The 14,471-nt window shown below is 37.5% G+C and overlaps 2 protein-coding genes across 6 annotated transcripts in view; both read right to left on the reverse strand.

Moving 5' to 3' along the window:
- The window catches only part of LOC126974882 (sulfotransferase 1E1-like), a 63,432-nt gene extending 58,504 nt beyond the window's left edge, over window positions 1-4,928 (reverse strand). For 3 of the 5 annotated variants that reach the window (XM_050822585.1, XM_050822584.1, XM_050822583.1), the window contains exon 1: window positions 4,401-4,928. In XM_050822585.1, the coding sequence (XP_050678542.1) occupies window positions 4,401-4,452 (52 nt within the window). In that variant the 5' untranslated portion in view covers window positions 4,453-4,928. The remainder of the gene's footprint in view (window positions 1-4,400) is intronic. The other 2 variants (XM_050822582.1, XM_050822581.1) reach the window with 1 other exon arrangement.
- Window positions 4,929-5,005: 77 nt separating this feature from the next.
- On the reverse strand, window positions 5,006-14,243 carry LOC126974897 (luciferin sulfotransferase-like). Its single transcript, XM_050822611.1, has 5 exons — window positions 14,196-14,243; window positions 11,584-11,710; window positions 7,420-7,514; window positions 6,321-6,501; window positions 5,006-5,293 (listed from the first exon to the last, which is right to left on the reverse strand). The coding sequence occupies exons 1-5, from the start codon at window positions 14,241-14,243 to the stop codon at window positions 5,178-5,180; spliced, it is 567 nt and encodes a 188-aa protein (XP_050678568.1). The 3' UTR covers window positions 5,006-5,177.
- Between the last annotated feature and the right edge of the window lie 228 nt (window positions 14,244-14,471).

The following is a 14,471-nucleotide window of genomic DNA, read 5'->3' on the forward strand; positions in this document are numbered from 1 at the left end:
CAATTTATAAATGGAACCATCCAATACCATGTTAAAAGGATTTGCAGGTTCGGCCGTTAAAGCTGACGTCTTAGTACATTTTGATTTGAATGTTGATGACATCCAATTACGTACAACTGCAGTTGTCACACGAGAAAATTTAGGAGACATAGCATTATCAATTGGACAGCCAGTCATAAATAATGAAAAAGTTGTTTTGAGGGTATCAAAAGATGGTGCATTTTTCAAAAAGGTAACAGTTACTAATTTAAATCTTATCGACACACTTGAAGAAGCGTTATGTTTCAGAGTTTTAGTAGCGGAAGATACTGAAGTCCCGATCGGAAGCAGCCTCGTAAGTGTGTACGTAGCCAATCCACCTCCTGGAAATTTGAGCACAAAACCGAGACAATACAGCTTAAGTGGAGTCGTGTATGCTCTTGGACGTGGAATTTTACGGGAAGGCAAGGGCTACATCAAAGTCTGTAACATCGGGGCTCAGCCGATAATGTGGAAAAAGGATGAGACGATCACTACAGCGGAGAGGTGCGACATTGTGCCAGAGGTGAGTGCAGATATTTTTTTAGTGAGTAGTGGCGAGGAGAGTGATATAGGTGGTGTAAAACTTGATGATATTGACATAGCTAATAATATGTGTGACGGAGATAAAAATAAAATATATCAACTTTTGTTTATGTATTGGGATTTTTTTGCGAGTACTGTCAAAGAGATAGGCGTTACGGATTTAGGGCAAATGGAAATAAAACTGCTTTCATAACACCGGACGGGTTATACGTATTTTTGAGGGTACCCTTTGGCTTGGCAAATGCACCGTCGGTTTTTATGCGTGTTATTCAAAAATTAGTACGAATGGTGGGTAATGAGGAAATTATTTGCTTCATGGATGACACTTTATTGTCAACAGTTGACGTTTCTGCGGGTTTTGAGTTATAAGTAAAAGTATTTTGTAAATTACGACAAAGTCACATGAAACTAAATGTGCGTAAGTGTTCATTTTTAAAGTCTAGTGTTTTATGTTTAGGACACGAAATTAGTAGTAAAGGAATAAAACCAGGAGATCATAAAATTGCGGCCGTTTCAAAATTTAATCAACCAAATAATTTACATGAATTGAGACAATTTTTAGGGTTGTGTAGTTATTTTAGAAAGTTCGTTAAAAATTTTGCGATTTTAGCTAAGTCTCTTAGTGATTTGACAAAAAAGAATAATGTGTAATGCAATGGGGTCATGACAAACAGAACAGATGCAAAGTTTTGAGTTACTTAGATCAAGACTAATTTCTCGTCCGGTTTTAGCTTTTTACGATGAAAAAATGTCGTGCGAAATTCATACGGACGCTTGTAAAAGTGGGTTAGCAGGAATTTTGTTACAAAAACAAGAAGATGGGAATTTAAAGCCAGTTTTCTATTTTAGTAGGGTAACCACTCGAGAAGAATCCTTGTATCATAGCTATGAATTAGAGACGTTAGCCGTGGTGGCGTCACTCAAGCGTTTTCGTGTTTACGTTTTAGGCAAGCCAGTTAAAATTGTTACGCAGTCAGATATACGTTACAGAAAAAAGTATTAGTACTTAGAATAGCACGATGGTGGTTAATAATTCAGGAATACGATATTGAAATAGAATATAGGCCGGGCGATAGAATGAAACATGTCGATGGTCTTAGTCGGAATTATTATTAGTATCCTATTAGTGTACCTGTTGATGATTATGATCAGTGTAATTTGCTACAAATTTCAAATGAAGATGATATTTAACTGTACAATTACAAGATGAAAAATTAAACAATATTATTAAGCGACTAAAAGAGGGTAATGCATGTAATGACGTGATTAATAATTACAAAATTAAAAATGATCGTTTATATAGAAAAACTTTTAACGGGGAAAAACTCGTAGTTCCTTCTTTTGCTCGTTGGAAATTAATGCAAAAATTCCATGATCAAATAGGTCACGTAGGTATTAAGAGGAGCGATGAGTTGATAAGGGTGATTTCCAAAAATGACACGTTTTATCAAAAAGTACATAAATTCATGTTTAGAGTGCGCATATGGGAAGGGTGATTATGGTAAGCCCGCCGGTGAGTTACATCCAATTTCTAAACCGTCATCACCGATGGACACAGTACATATCGACCATTTAGGTCCCTTCAGTAGGTCACCAAAAGGTTATCAGTATATACTTATGATTGTCGATTCTTTTACAAAGTTCTTGATTGCACGCCCCACAAGAACCATAAACTCTGTGGAGACTGTCAGGGTACTCAAAGACATGTTTAGTTTATTCGGATACCCCAAAAGGATCATATCGGATAGGAACTTAGCTTTCACATGTAGAGTATTTAAAGAATTCTCCGTAGAATATAACTTTCGTCAAGAAGTTGAAGAGATACAACAGAACTCTACTTGATGCTATGCGTACGCGAGTTAGAGATCCAAATATGTGGACCGACTGTTTACCAGATGTCGGGTGGGGAATAAACAACACGATAAATGAGAGCTTGGGTTATCATCCTTTTGAAATTCTATTTAGCTATCGCAGTAGACTAATGCTAAACTTGACAAACGAACACAATGAAGCTAGTAGTAGTACATCTGTTTAAGAAAAACGAGAAATTGTTTCTCGTAGGTGAAAACACCGAAGTTGGCGAAGTTATGAAAAGAGATTTCTATAAACGTCATAAGCCTGAAAGAAAGTTTGCTAAGGGCGATTTGGTCTTATGGAAGCAGGCGCCTACTGGTGGTGAAGTAAAGAATGTAAATACAAAATTACAAGCACTTTATTCGGGGCCTTATATTGTGCAAAAGGTATTAACCTAACCTAACCTAACGGGCGATATAAAATTCGAAGTATAAAAGGCATGCGAGGATATAAAAAGTTTACAGGGGTTGTAGCCGCAGACTCTATAAGACCATATCGCAGTGCCCCACAGTGTAGTGAAACTAGCAGTGATGAAGAAATGCCAATTGCGGCGCAATTGTTACAGGATGGCCGACTGTAACGGGCGGAGTGGAGTGGTGCGGTAATCGGAGGAGGGGTGAAGGGTGCAGCAGAGGAGACTGGCGGGAGAGGCGAGGAGAGGAGAGGGGATGATATAAAATGGCGTGATTAGTAGCGGAGCGTGCATTATTTTTCTAAAATTTTTGTACTAAGTTTACTGTAATTGAAAAAATACTTAATTTTTATTTGAATCTACGTAGAAGTTTTCTTATTTTTTTAAATTAATTTAAAATCAAAGCAAAAATATTTTGCTTTCGGACAGGTTTTCTTCGACTTCTTTCCCTTACTGCGTGGTCAAACAACTACGTGGATGGCCAGATCTTTTTCTGTCTCAAACAGAGGAGGTCTCATTGTACCTATTAATAGCCTGGTACACAAACATTTTACTTATACTAGGCTTTAAAGAGTTTAAGTTTTAAAAATTGCATTTGGCTCCATACCTACTGTGTGGAATGCACTCACAGCGATTCGTTTCTCTTTATCACCCCACTGCATTTTAATATTGCAAAATATTATAAAATATATTGGAGCCAAAATGAGAAAATTACAGATTCAAAATTCAAATGTAATATTGTATGTAATAAATGAAGTATATGTAATTTTGTCAAGTATAATAATTGTAACTGTATTTATGGCCAGACTAAGTATATTATCTGTTAATTAGATTAGATATGTAAGGATAAAAAAAATCAAAAGTGATCATTATTTATTAATTTCTTTATTTAGTTTCTATCATTAAAATTGTTTAACTGTTTAATAATGACAGACAGCTCATAAAGCGCAGTCCCAAATATTAATCAAACAAACCGACCAAGCCAATTGCGTGCCAGACTCGCACAGGCATGGGTTCCATAGTCCATACCTTTTTGAACTTAGTTTTTTTAGCCAACCGTCAAGAAATGTTTTTTAAGCAAGTACCTATCGTATACAAAAAACGTAATATGTGACTTTAAAACCACTTAAATTACGGCATAATTATAGTTTTTATTAATATCTATTCAATTCTTGTCTTACAATATACTATTATCTATTTAGTATTGTACTACTAACTATAAATAATAAGAACTAATATTCCTTTATCTCTTCTAATACATTACATCTACAAATTACTTAAATACTGTGTAACTGCTAAATATCTGGAAATTTTCTACTTCAATAATATCCTTCCAAAACATATCTTTGACTAACCCCATATTTGAGAGTCGATAATTTGAAATTTGTATTTTTGTACTGGTGCACTATCTCTCACTTGAACAGTGTATTTATTTTATGTTACGTATTGATAAACAACGACAATCACTTAATATCACACTTGTATCACTTTACAACCAAAACTATAGAAGGATCCGCACTAATATTCTACTTCATGTATAGGTACATACTTTAACACTCATACGACTTACTGATTCTTGTGGAGACCTGGTTAACCGCCAGTATATCAAAAACAGAGTTCATCGACAATAGATATCTGTATTTAGATGCGACCGCACTGCAACAAACAAACTAAATGAGGTTAAACGCTGATAGTGCTGAGGTCCGCCACTATCGAATAAGTCGTGATAGGACTGTGAGCCTTCCGTAATAAACTGCATAACTGTTATCTTTAGTGCTGCATACATTCATCCCAATCCCCCGTATTGTCGGAACAAAGCTCTCCACCGCGATCTTGAGCTTCAAACACATCTCATTACTCCGCTGTCGACAGCGAAGTAAGGCGAGGTAATTTGTTTCCGACCACAGGTCACTCGTCACCTAGTCGTCCGCGTCGGTCAGAGGTCCATCTTAACTTTTTTACGACTTTAATGTCGTTTTCACTTCCCTATAGCATGCAGCTACGCCTTGATCCAAGTCATGAGACGCCCCTTTAGTGTAGGTACGCTTAAATGACAAATGACGCCCATAACTGGACTGACTCGGAAATCTTTAAAATAGTTTTCGATAAATTTTCACATTTACTAGAAAATGGCGGCGAGTGATGAGATGATGAATGATGAAATAAAATATTTTCATTTTATACTAAATATTTATTTTAAGTAAGTTCTGTTATTGTTTTATCTTTACGGTTAGTTTATTTGCCAGTCAGTGAAAAAATATTTTTGATTTGTAAATTGCGCAGAATCCAGTAAATCTTCAGATTACTTATTATTAATAAATATTCTGGTTAGGTATATTATGTATCTTCAACTTTCCATGTTTGGAAAGCGCAGGTCCGTGTTTTGTAGATTTTCACTGATCCAACGATCTGCTTCTAAAGTCATTTCAGGATCAAAGTGGTCTCGCCAAGTGCCGGACTTACCTGGAGAAAATAAAAATATTGGGTAAGAATAAGTAAGATTATGATAAAAACTTCATTATGTTGATTCGTTACGCTTAAATTTTGTTTTTTTTTTTTTTATAAACGTTATTTTATAAACATTAATAAATTAACGGATATCGGAATCGTAACGTAGGAAAGGACATTTGCATAAAGTTCTTTCAGGCATCACTAATTGATGAAGTAATTTATTAAAAAATTGTTAATTTTACTGACAGGTTTATTTTATAGATTATTAGTAATTAATTAATAAGATGACATTAATTATTATTCACATAATAATTAAATGAATGTAATTAAATTGATAAAGCGATAATAAACTCTAAAGACTTTAAATTAATGTTGTACAATTCTTGTTTTTATTGCAGATAAAATATTAAGTACTTTATGACCATCACTGACAATGCTCTTTACCTTACGCCTACCTACCCATTATAATTTTATTCCATTAGTTTTATTCCAAATTTTGCCTTATTGTTTAGATAAGTTACGGTTGAAAAATAGGATTTGCTGCAGAGCCATTTTTAATGAAACTTTTAAATTTATATGTATAGGGATGGCGGCTAAAAATAAGCTAGCACTTTACTATGAATGACTTTTCTACATTTGTCCTTAAAACTTGTATATTTAATGGGGCTTGGAAGAATCAAACAATTCTTTGACTCTCGTGCCTTTGCTACAAATATCATTATAATATGATAAATAATATAAGTAAGTTAATAAGTATAAAGTAATTAGATAAAAACAGTCGCACTACTAATTTCTCACTGGACCAAGATTGCTATAATAGCAGTAACAGTTATTTCTTCTTAGATGCATCGCTAAAATCAGTATGAGCAATGACTCCATAGCAAATAACATGATGCTGACAAATTAGCTGTACCCTACTTTTATAAATACAAAATAGACAAATAAATAACTAAATGATTTATATCATAATAACAATCTGTTTTGCATTGGTTATATACGACAGCTAAGTAAAAAAAAAGTTATAAAAAAACAGTTTTACCTTGTCTTATAAAAGCGCCATCTTTAGTAAATACACCGATTTTATTCATGCCTTCGAGGTTGACTGCCTTGTTCTTCTTGAAATTGTCAAAAGTCAAATGTTCGGACAATTCATTTAATTGTTCGCTTGTCAGTGATTTACCGAAGAACTCTGCAACACGCTGCACATTGCCTCGAAGGTCCTGCATGATGGATTATAATTTTTAATTTAAATTCAATAGTAATAAATAGTATATACAATGGTGGTACATCTGAACTAGGCTTTATTTTCAGGTTGTTGCAAAAGAGCATGGTCAGTGATGATCATAAAGTATTAGATGACATGGGAAATAGTAGGCAATATATGATAATATAGATAAAAAGGTTAGGTTTGGATTATTTATCTTGAATATCGGATGTGTTATTAACGCCGTTCCCGGAGGAGTTGTCCGTTCCTCCTACTAAGGCGCGTAATAGAACACCGTGTGGCTTTAGTCGGTTCGTTTCCAACACACCACCCCACCGAAAACCCACGGTTTTCACACGTACAAAAAAATATTTGTCTTTAAAATGTACATTGTCAGATTCTATAATATGGTGGTGGTATATCAACTCAGTCGTTTTCGAATATAAAGGTAATAGTGTGAGAGATGTTACTTAAAAAAAATAACAAATTATTTAGATTTGCAAGAGCGACATCTAAAGTATATTTCTCTTTTATAAGTATTTATTTAGAGAAGGTTATCGACTCTAAAGTAAATCCAGTAGATGGAGCCAGTCGTTGAATACTCGGGTGGTTGGCTCAGTTGGTAAGAGCGCTCGGACCGCGGATGTAATAAATTTTGGTATAAATTAAATTTGTAAAGTTGATTGTGTTATAAAGTTGACCCATGCTTCGTAGCCTTATCATGCTTTTTCCTGTCGTTTATCATGACGTTACTAAGCATTATGACAATTATTGTAATTAAAAAACTGTACGTGCCTACACAATAATCTCATCTTTTTAGATTAGAATGTGACAGAGAGACGAACAACGATTATAATTATATAATTATGATATAACTTTTAAGAGTCAAATTGAAAAAAAAAATGTTTCAGTAATCTTCAGTTACAATAATTACCTTCAGAAGATCTTCGTAGAATAAAAACAACAAATTGGGATTATTACGCTTCTCCCAAGCCTCCTGAACGTGTGGGAAAAACGGTGACCAAATTACTGCAACATTAGATAAAATAATTGAATGAATGTAATTGTAGAGCAATAAGCTGAATCATTGGAAATGGCTCACAAGCGCTCGAATTAGTACTGTTATAGTGTAGTGTCAGCCTTGCTTCATTGAATGTCAAACGTTGTAATTTATATACTTTTAACGCCATCTAGTAGCAAGTTACGTAATAATATAATAATAATAAATATCTATTTATTTTCTCCTCACAAAGATCTTAAAGCTAAAACAGTACAGTAGTGTTACATTTTTTAACAGATAGTAATTTGTGAGGAGCTGGTTTCTGAAGTAGGTTGACCCTGTATTACAGATCACCAGGACCTCACCCCCAGATATAAGGATCACAATGATTAAAATAGTATACATCTGTACTAGTAGCTGTGTGTGTGTGTGTGTGTGTTTTTTTTTTTTTTTAAATAGCCTCTTTCTTCTGTTCCCTCGTTGTTCCCCGCGGGATTGCCGTCAAGCATTTCTTCATGGGGAGGGACTTAGCTGTTAGCAGCTACTACCACTCTATGCTTGACTTATTTGGGATCTTTCCTTCTCTTGGGTGCGTAGCTCCTTTAGCACTTCGGTTGCATAGCCGTTTGTAGCATCCCAAGCTTCCTGTGATTCCAGCAGTATGGATATAATATTTTCTGGCTGAATCCTGATTGTGCTTTTTATCGCCTCTTCCCATTTACTTCGAGCAGCTTCAAATCGTGGACAGACAAAGAATACGTGCTCCACGTTTTCATGGGTCCCAGTGCACGTAGGGCGTTCCGGAGAGTCGTCATGCTTAAACCGGTAGAGATATTCGCGAAAGCAACCATGTCCTGAAAGCATTTGTGTGAGAGAGTACCCAACTTCTCCGTGTTTGCGGTGTGAGATAGTACCATACTTCTACTTTTGGTATGAGCCGATGAGTCCATCTACCTTTACTTGAGGCGTACCAGTGAGCCTGCCAATGACCCAGGCTCCTTTTTCTTTCCTTACACCTCAGTTCGGTTGGAGTCAGATGCGAGCTATCTCTTCTGAGGTAGTAAAGAGACCTTCGTTCTTCGGCGAGTATTTGTAGAGGTAACATACCAGCGATGATACACACTGCGTCCTCGGAGACAGTTCGGAATGCACTTGCTACCCGCAATGCACTTAGTCTGTACACAGATGCAGCTTTACGCCGAGATTCCTGATTAGTAAGTGCATTTGACCAGATAGGAGCGCCATACATCAGCACTGATGTAGCTACTGAGGTCAGCAAGAGTCGCCTTTTCTGTTTTGGTCCTCCGACATTTGCCATTAGTCGTGACAGATTGGCCACCACTGCTGTTGACTTTGTTGTTATGCTTTCAACATGTTTCTTGAAATTAAGACGGGCGTCAATCAGTACTCCAAGATACCTAATAAAAGGCTGTGTCGTAAGTGTAATATTTCCGACTCTGAGTAGCATTGTTTCTGTCTGTTTCCTGCTTGTGATGAGGACGGCTTCCGTTTTGTGATCTGCAAGGTGTAGCCCGACCTGCTGCATCCAGTTTCTAATGACTTCGTATGTTTGGTCGAAAGCCCAGTTGATCTGTTCGATGTATTTAGCAACTATTACGATAGCCACATCGTCCGCGAAAGCAACAAGTCGTGTATACATGATGTTCTAAAGCAGAGGGCCCAACACTGGCCCTTGCGATACGCCTCCATTTACTCTGTACTCTTTAGGTCCAATGTCAGTGTCATACTTAAGAACGCGGTCCGAGAAGTAGCTCGCTACTATATTCCGCAGATAGGTAGGTACATTGAACTGGGCTAATGCTTCCATAATCACATCCCATTTGGCTGAATTGAACGCATTTTTGATATCTAGCGTTGCAACCAGACAGTACTCTTTTGCACCTCTTTTCCATCTGGCTCCAGAAATACCCCGCTGTGCAGTATTGATCACCAGGTCTATTGCATCTAGGGTAAATCGGCCCTTTCGGAATCCATACTGGTTATCAGCAAGTTGCGGTTCTACAACGCTTTCTATGCGTCTTTGTATGATACGCTCCAGTAATTTTCTGGCGGTATCTAGCATGCATAGTGGCCGTTATGATGATGGCTCACTTTTTGGCTTGTGTCCTTTATAGAGAAGCACTAGTCTTTGTGCTTTCCATCTTCTTGGGAAGGTTCCTTCACGGAGACAGGTGTTGTAGACGTCCAGGAAGAGTTCTGGGGCCGTTTTAATGGCAGCTCTTAATGCCACGTTTGGAATCCCATCTAAACCAGGGGCCTTAGTGTTCCCTATTCTTGAACAAGCTTCTAGGAGTTCATTTTGTGTAATAGGTGATATAGTGTTAGGTCCCTGCCGCTCAACAAAGTAGTTTAGCTCGTTCTGCTGGGGAAAGAGCACTGTTACGATCGTTTGTAACAATTCAGGGTCGGTTGGCGAACAAGGTGGTTGCCTCTTTAGTCGCAACATGACAATTTTGTAGGGTTTTCCCCACGGGTCATGCTCTACTTCCTCGAGAAGATCATTCCAACATTTCTTCTTACTGTCTCGGATTGCATTCTTAAGCCTTTGACGAGCTTCTTTATATTTTTCATCATCATGTCGAAGTAGGTGGTAGTCTTCTTTCGCGCGCGTTGTGCTTTTCTTCTAGCTTTGATACACTCTTTACCGTACGTGGCTATCGTGTCATTCCACCAAAATACTGGTGGAAATCTGTTCGGACAGCGTTTTCGCGGCATAGAGGTATCACAAGCAGACATCATTCTCCTAGTGATGGAAGTTGCTTTTTCGTTGGCATTGCATATTTGACCCATTGGTTGACCGTCGAACGCAATCTGAAATGTTCTTAAGTCAAAAGCGCCAGTTTTCCACCCCACTGGATTAGTCTTCCTGGTTAGAGAAGTTAGAACCTTAGGAAGTGTAGTAAGAACTTCCCAGTATATGGCTTGGTGATCACTGGCTGTGTAGACCTCAGTGACCTTCCAGGAATAGTTACCTTTTGTTAGGTGGGTGCTTACAAACGTTAGATCTACAATAGAGCTAGCTTCCCCTTTTTTGTATGTGGCTTCGTTACCAGTATTAAGTAGCACTACATCCAGTGACGCCATAACTTCCAAAACGAGCAGTCCCCTGGCATTTGTTTGCCTACTACCCCAGTCAGTTGCCCACGCATTAAAATCTCCTGCAATGGCCACAGGAGCGTGGTCTTTGACATCTTCTGCGAGTCTTTCCAAGAAGTCCGTATATTCTTCCAATGTGAGACTGGGTGGTGCATAACAACTGTAAAAGTGTATGCCGCCTAGCTTTGCTCTTACAAATCCAGTGTTTACGCTCAATTCTTGGAAAGCCTGGGACTTGCAGGACCATACGGCGGCTTTGCCGCAAGTGTCGGTAACCCATGAGCTGTTACATATATTCTTATATGGTTCCGAAATTAGAACCAAGATCATGTGCAACTTCGCAATGGTTAAGGTTAAGTTGTGTGTGTGTGTGTGTGGGCGTACTCTACTCTCAGTTACTATTAGTGTAGAAAGAAGGTTTTCAGTAGAGGTATAGTCCAATTTCTGTAACCACTCTGTCAAGATACGCTTGCATTTAGTTCTGTTGAGGTGGTAAATTGACAGCACTTTGTTTACCTTATTGTTGAGGCTATTTACCTTGAACACAGAAGAATCTTTGGGATAATCTCGTATTAAACAATAATTTTTTACAGATTCTATCTTTTCGCCGTTGCGCTTTATTTTTTCCGGATCGTAACTGGTAAGGCTATGTTTTAAAACTGTATGCAGGATATAATACGTAATTGTTGATAGCATAGAAGCTATCTGTGATATCATATTTATTTACTTCAATAGTGATTTTTCACATTTTAATTAAGGTTTTATCAAACAAGAATAAAAAGCGTTGTAATCTTCCAAAGAGATTCATTCCTACTTCATTTTTAGAGTTTCGTAATACTTCTTTCCTACATTTCTCTCTTATAGGTCATCTTCACGTTTCCTGTCCCACTATCAGTGGACTGCTATATGGCTATTGGATATTTTTCACAGTCGATATGATTGCATAGATATTGTAAACTAAAATCATTTGTTGAGCTTTACCTTCAGAGTCCTTGAAAAGGTTCCAAAATGATTTAAAGTCGGGTTCATCGTTAATAAACCTCGTTAATTTATTATGATAGTAGTATGAGACTACCACGTCCCTCGGCTCACGGGCTATGTACACCACCTAGTTAAAAAAATTAAAAGTACAAAAATTAGCTAGAGCTAGTTAGTTAATTTTAAGTAAACAATTTAAAAAAAATTATTTTAACTTATCATGCAGCTACATGAGTTCATAAAGGGCTATGAGATGAACTGATAAAAAACGCCCAGCCCATCTTTTAAATCGTATAATAATTTAGCCTTTTTAATATAATATTATACAATTTTAGGTGGCCTGCGCAGAACCAGACAAGAACCATGCATCATTACCTCTATAATCTATATATATAAAAGAGAATGTATGTTTGTATGTTCATAATCACTCCTAAACTATTCGACTGATCGCAATGAAATCTTTTGTAATAGATTCGTTGAAGCTTAAGGAAGGTTTACATTTATAATTTATAGTGCAAAACAACGTTTGCCAGGTCAGCTAGTAATCTATATTATAAATTCCTACACCGTGGTAAGTATTCTTTGTAAAAAAGCTTTAATATACTTCTTAAATTTGTGCTCAGTGAGTCCGAGTATATTGTCTTATATTTATTTGTAAAACAGGTGGAAATCTGAAATTGCAAGGTCCGGGCTGTAAGGCGGATGTATTCTTGGTAATGTTAATATTTAGGCACATATTAAAGTGAATTTGCTAGATACTGTCATAACCATAATGTTAGCACTAGGAACAAACATAAACTTATAAGGCCTACTACTCGGCTAAGTCGAGTTTGTAAGTCTTTTATATGGCGATGTTGACAACAATTTCCCAGAAAATGTACAAAACAAATGTGTTACGAATTAAAAACATTTGTGTGGTAAAGGTTACTATAACATAAATGATTTTGTGGAATGGAGCGAACGTCCTCAGGCTATTTAATTATAAATTTTTGTGAACGATACTATGTATTATATTTTAACAAAATTAAGAAAAAAAAATAGAAAAGCCCGCTGAGTTTGTTGCGTCCGTTCTGCGCGTGAGCTGAGAGCTCTGAGGCATATTTTCGAATGGGTAGTTTTTGACTTCCAATAAGTGATATCACATCCTACTTTGAATAAAAATATTTGAATTCGGTGCATTAACACGTCCCAGCCAAAGTCTCTTATTTTTGCTGAGTGGCTAAAGATGTGTGTGGTTTAGCGTTACCGTGAACAAAGACCACACCTTACTTATGGATTAATCCAGCCGCTTTCTCTCAACTTCTTGCTTAAACTCATCAGTTAGCAGCAGATATTTATATATATATATATATATATATATATCTTTCTGCCCGCTTTTTTTTTGAGAGGAGGAAATACAGTTACGTATTTACCCCCCGAAACGGGGCGTAACATGTCGGACTCGAGTGTCCACGTAAGCGGACACCCCATACCGACTAAAACCTCCTCTATGCTGTTAGCCATGCTTTTACAGCGACATAGGACATGGGCCGTGGAGGCCGCAATGACTTCGCAACAACAGTCGCGGGGCGTCTCCTAAGGAGACTCGAACCTCGGACCGGCTGTGAGCTTGTGGGAAGGAGAGAGAATGAAAATGAAGATGAAGAAAAGAATGTGTGGTGTATCTAGGTTGCGGGCCGACCGCGCCTACGCCTGCGAAGGCGTTGTGTGCGTGTCTGTGTCGGTGTTTGTGTGGGTGCCGCGTTCGCGATGGTGATGTCGTCACCAGGGTCTACCATGACGTGCCTGGGACGTCTTATTGGGTTGAGACTATGGTGAAAAGGGGTGTACCCACATGCCTTCCTAACCAAGATGTTGGGATGGTTAGGCGCCTTGTCAAAGAAGCGTCGCGAGATCTCTTTAAAGTGTTGACCTATCGTCGGAGGCTCTAGATCGCGGTGAAGATCTACGTTTCGGATGAACCACGGGGCTCCGGTTGCCATGCGCGTGAATTTATTTTGAACTACTTGCAAACGACGTAAGTAGCTCGGTCATTCTGCCCGCTGGTAAAAGCTCTTAACGATCCTTCCAACCCCACACAGCATCACTTTATTGTTCGTTAACACTTTTTTTGCTAAAGTCTGTGCACGCTGCCCTATGCTTCACGGGGGCATATAAAGAACAGGCCCAAGGGTGTCGTAAGGCGAATAAGGGTCATTTACTAATGTGAGGCACGGTTCTTTGCACAGGATGCCGGCTAGATTATGGGTACCACAACAGCGCCTTTTTCTGCCGTGAAACAGTAATGTGTAAGCATTATTGTTTCGGTCTGAAGGGCGCCGTAGCTAGTGAAATTACTGTTATGTCTCAAGTGACGACCGCAATTGTAGACCCGCTCAATTTTTGCGTTTTTGAAGTAGCCTGAGCGGCAATGCGTTGATTGCAACCATTGGGGCAGGACGTATGAATTACCGTCAGCTGAATGAGAGATGAGAAAAATATTATTAGCAGACTAAGTGGTGTAGATTAGTCAATTATTTATTGAGTGTCTGCGACTAATGATTAACTAAAAGTAAAGAAACAAAAACTCCAATTGACGCTTACTCTAGAAATGGGAATCTGTTATTGAGAGTCACCGCTTTAGCTCTATCGTAATCCAACTCATTATTGATGAGCCAGACCATCTCTTGGACCCATGTAGTACCTGAACAAAAATTAAAACAATTTTGATTAATAGTTAGTTAACCTTTCATCTTAAAACTTATATTTATTTTTATATTAATTAACTAAGCTAACAATATAAATAAAGAATTGACCTGTAATATTTATAATATATTTTTATTAAGTAATTTGCAGCATCATTGGTAATCTTTAATAATGTTATAATTGGAAAATTGATATAACTGTGTATA

The sequence above is a fragment of the Leptidea sinapis genome, chromosome 34 (assembly GCF_905404315.1).
Source record: "Leptidea sinapis chromosome 34, ilLepSina1.1, whole genome shotgun sequence".
NCBI classification, from domain to species: domain Eukaryota; kingdom Metazoa; phylum Arthropoda; class Insecta; order Lepidoptera; family Pieridae; genus Leptidea; species Leptidea sinapis.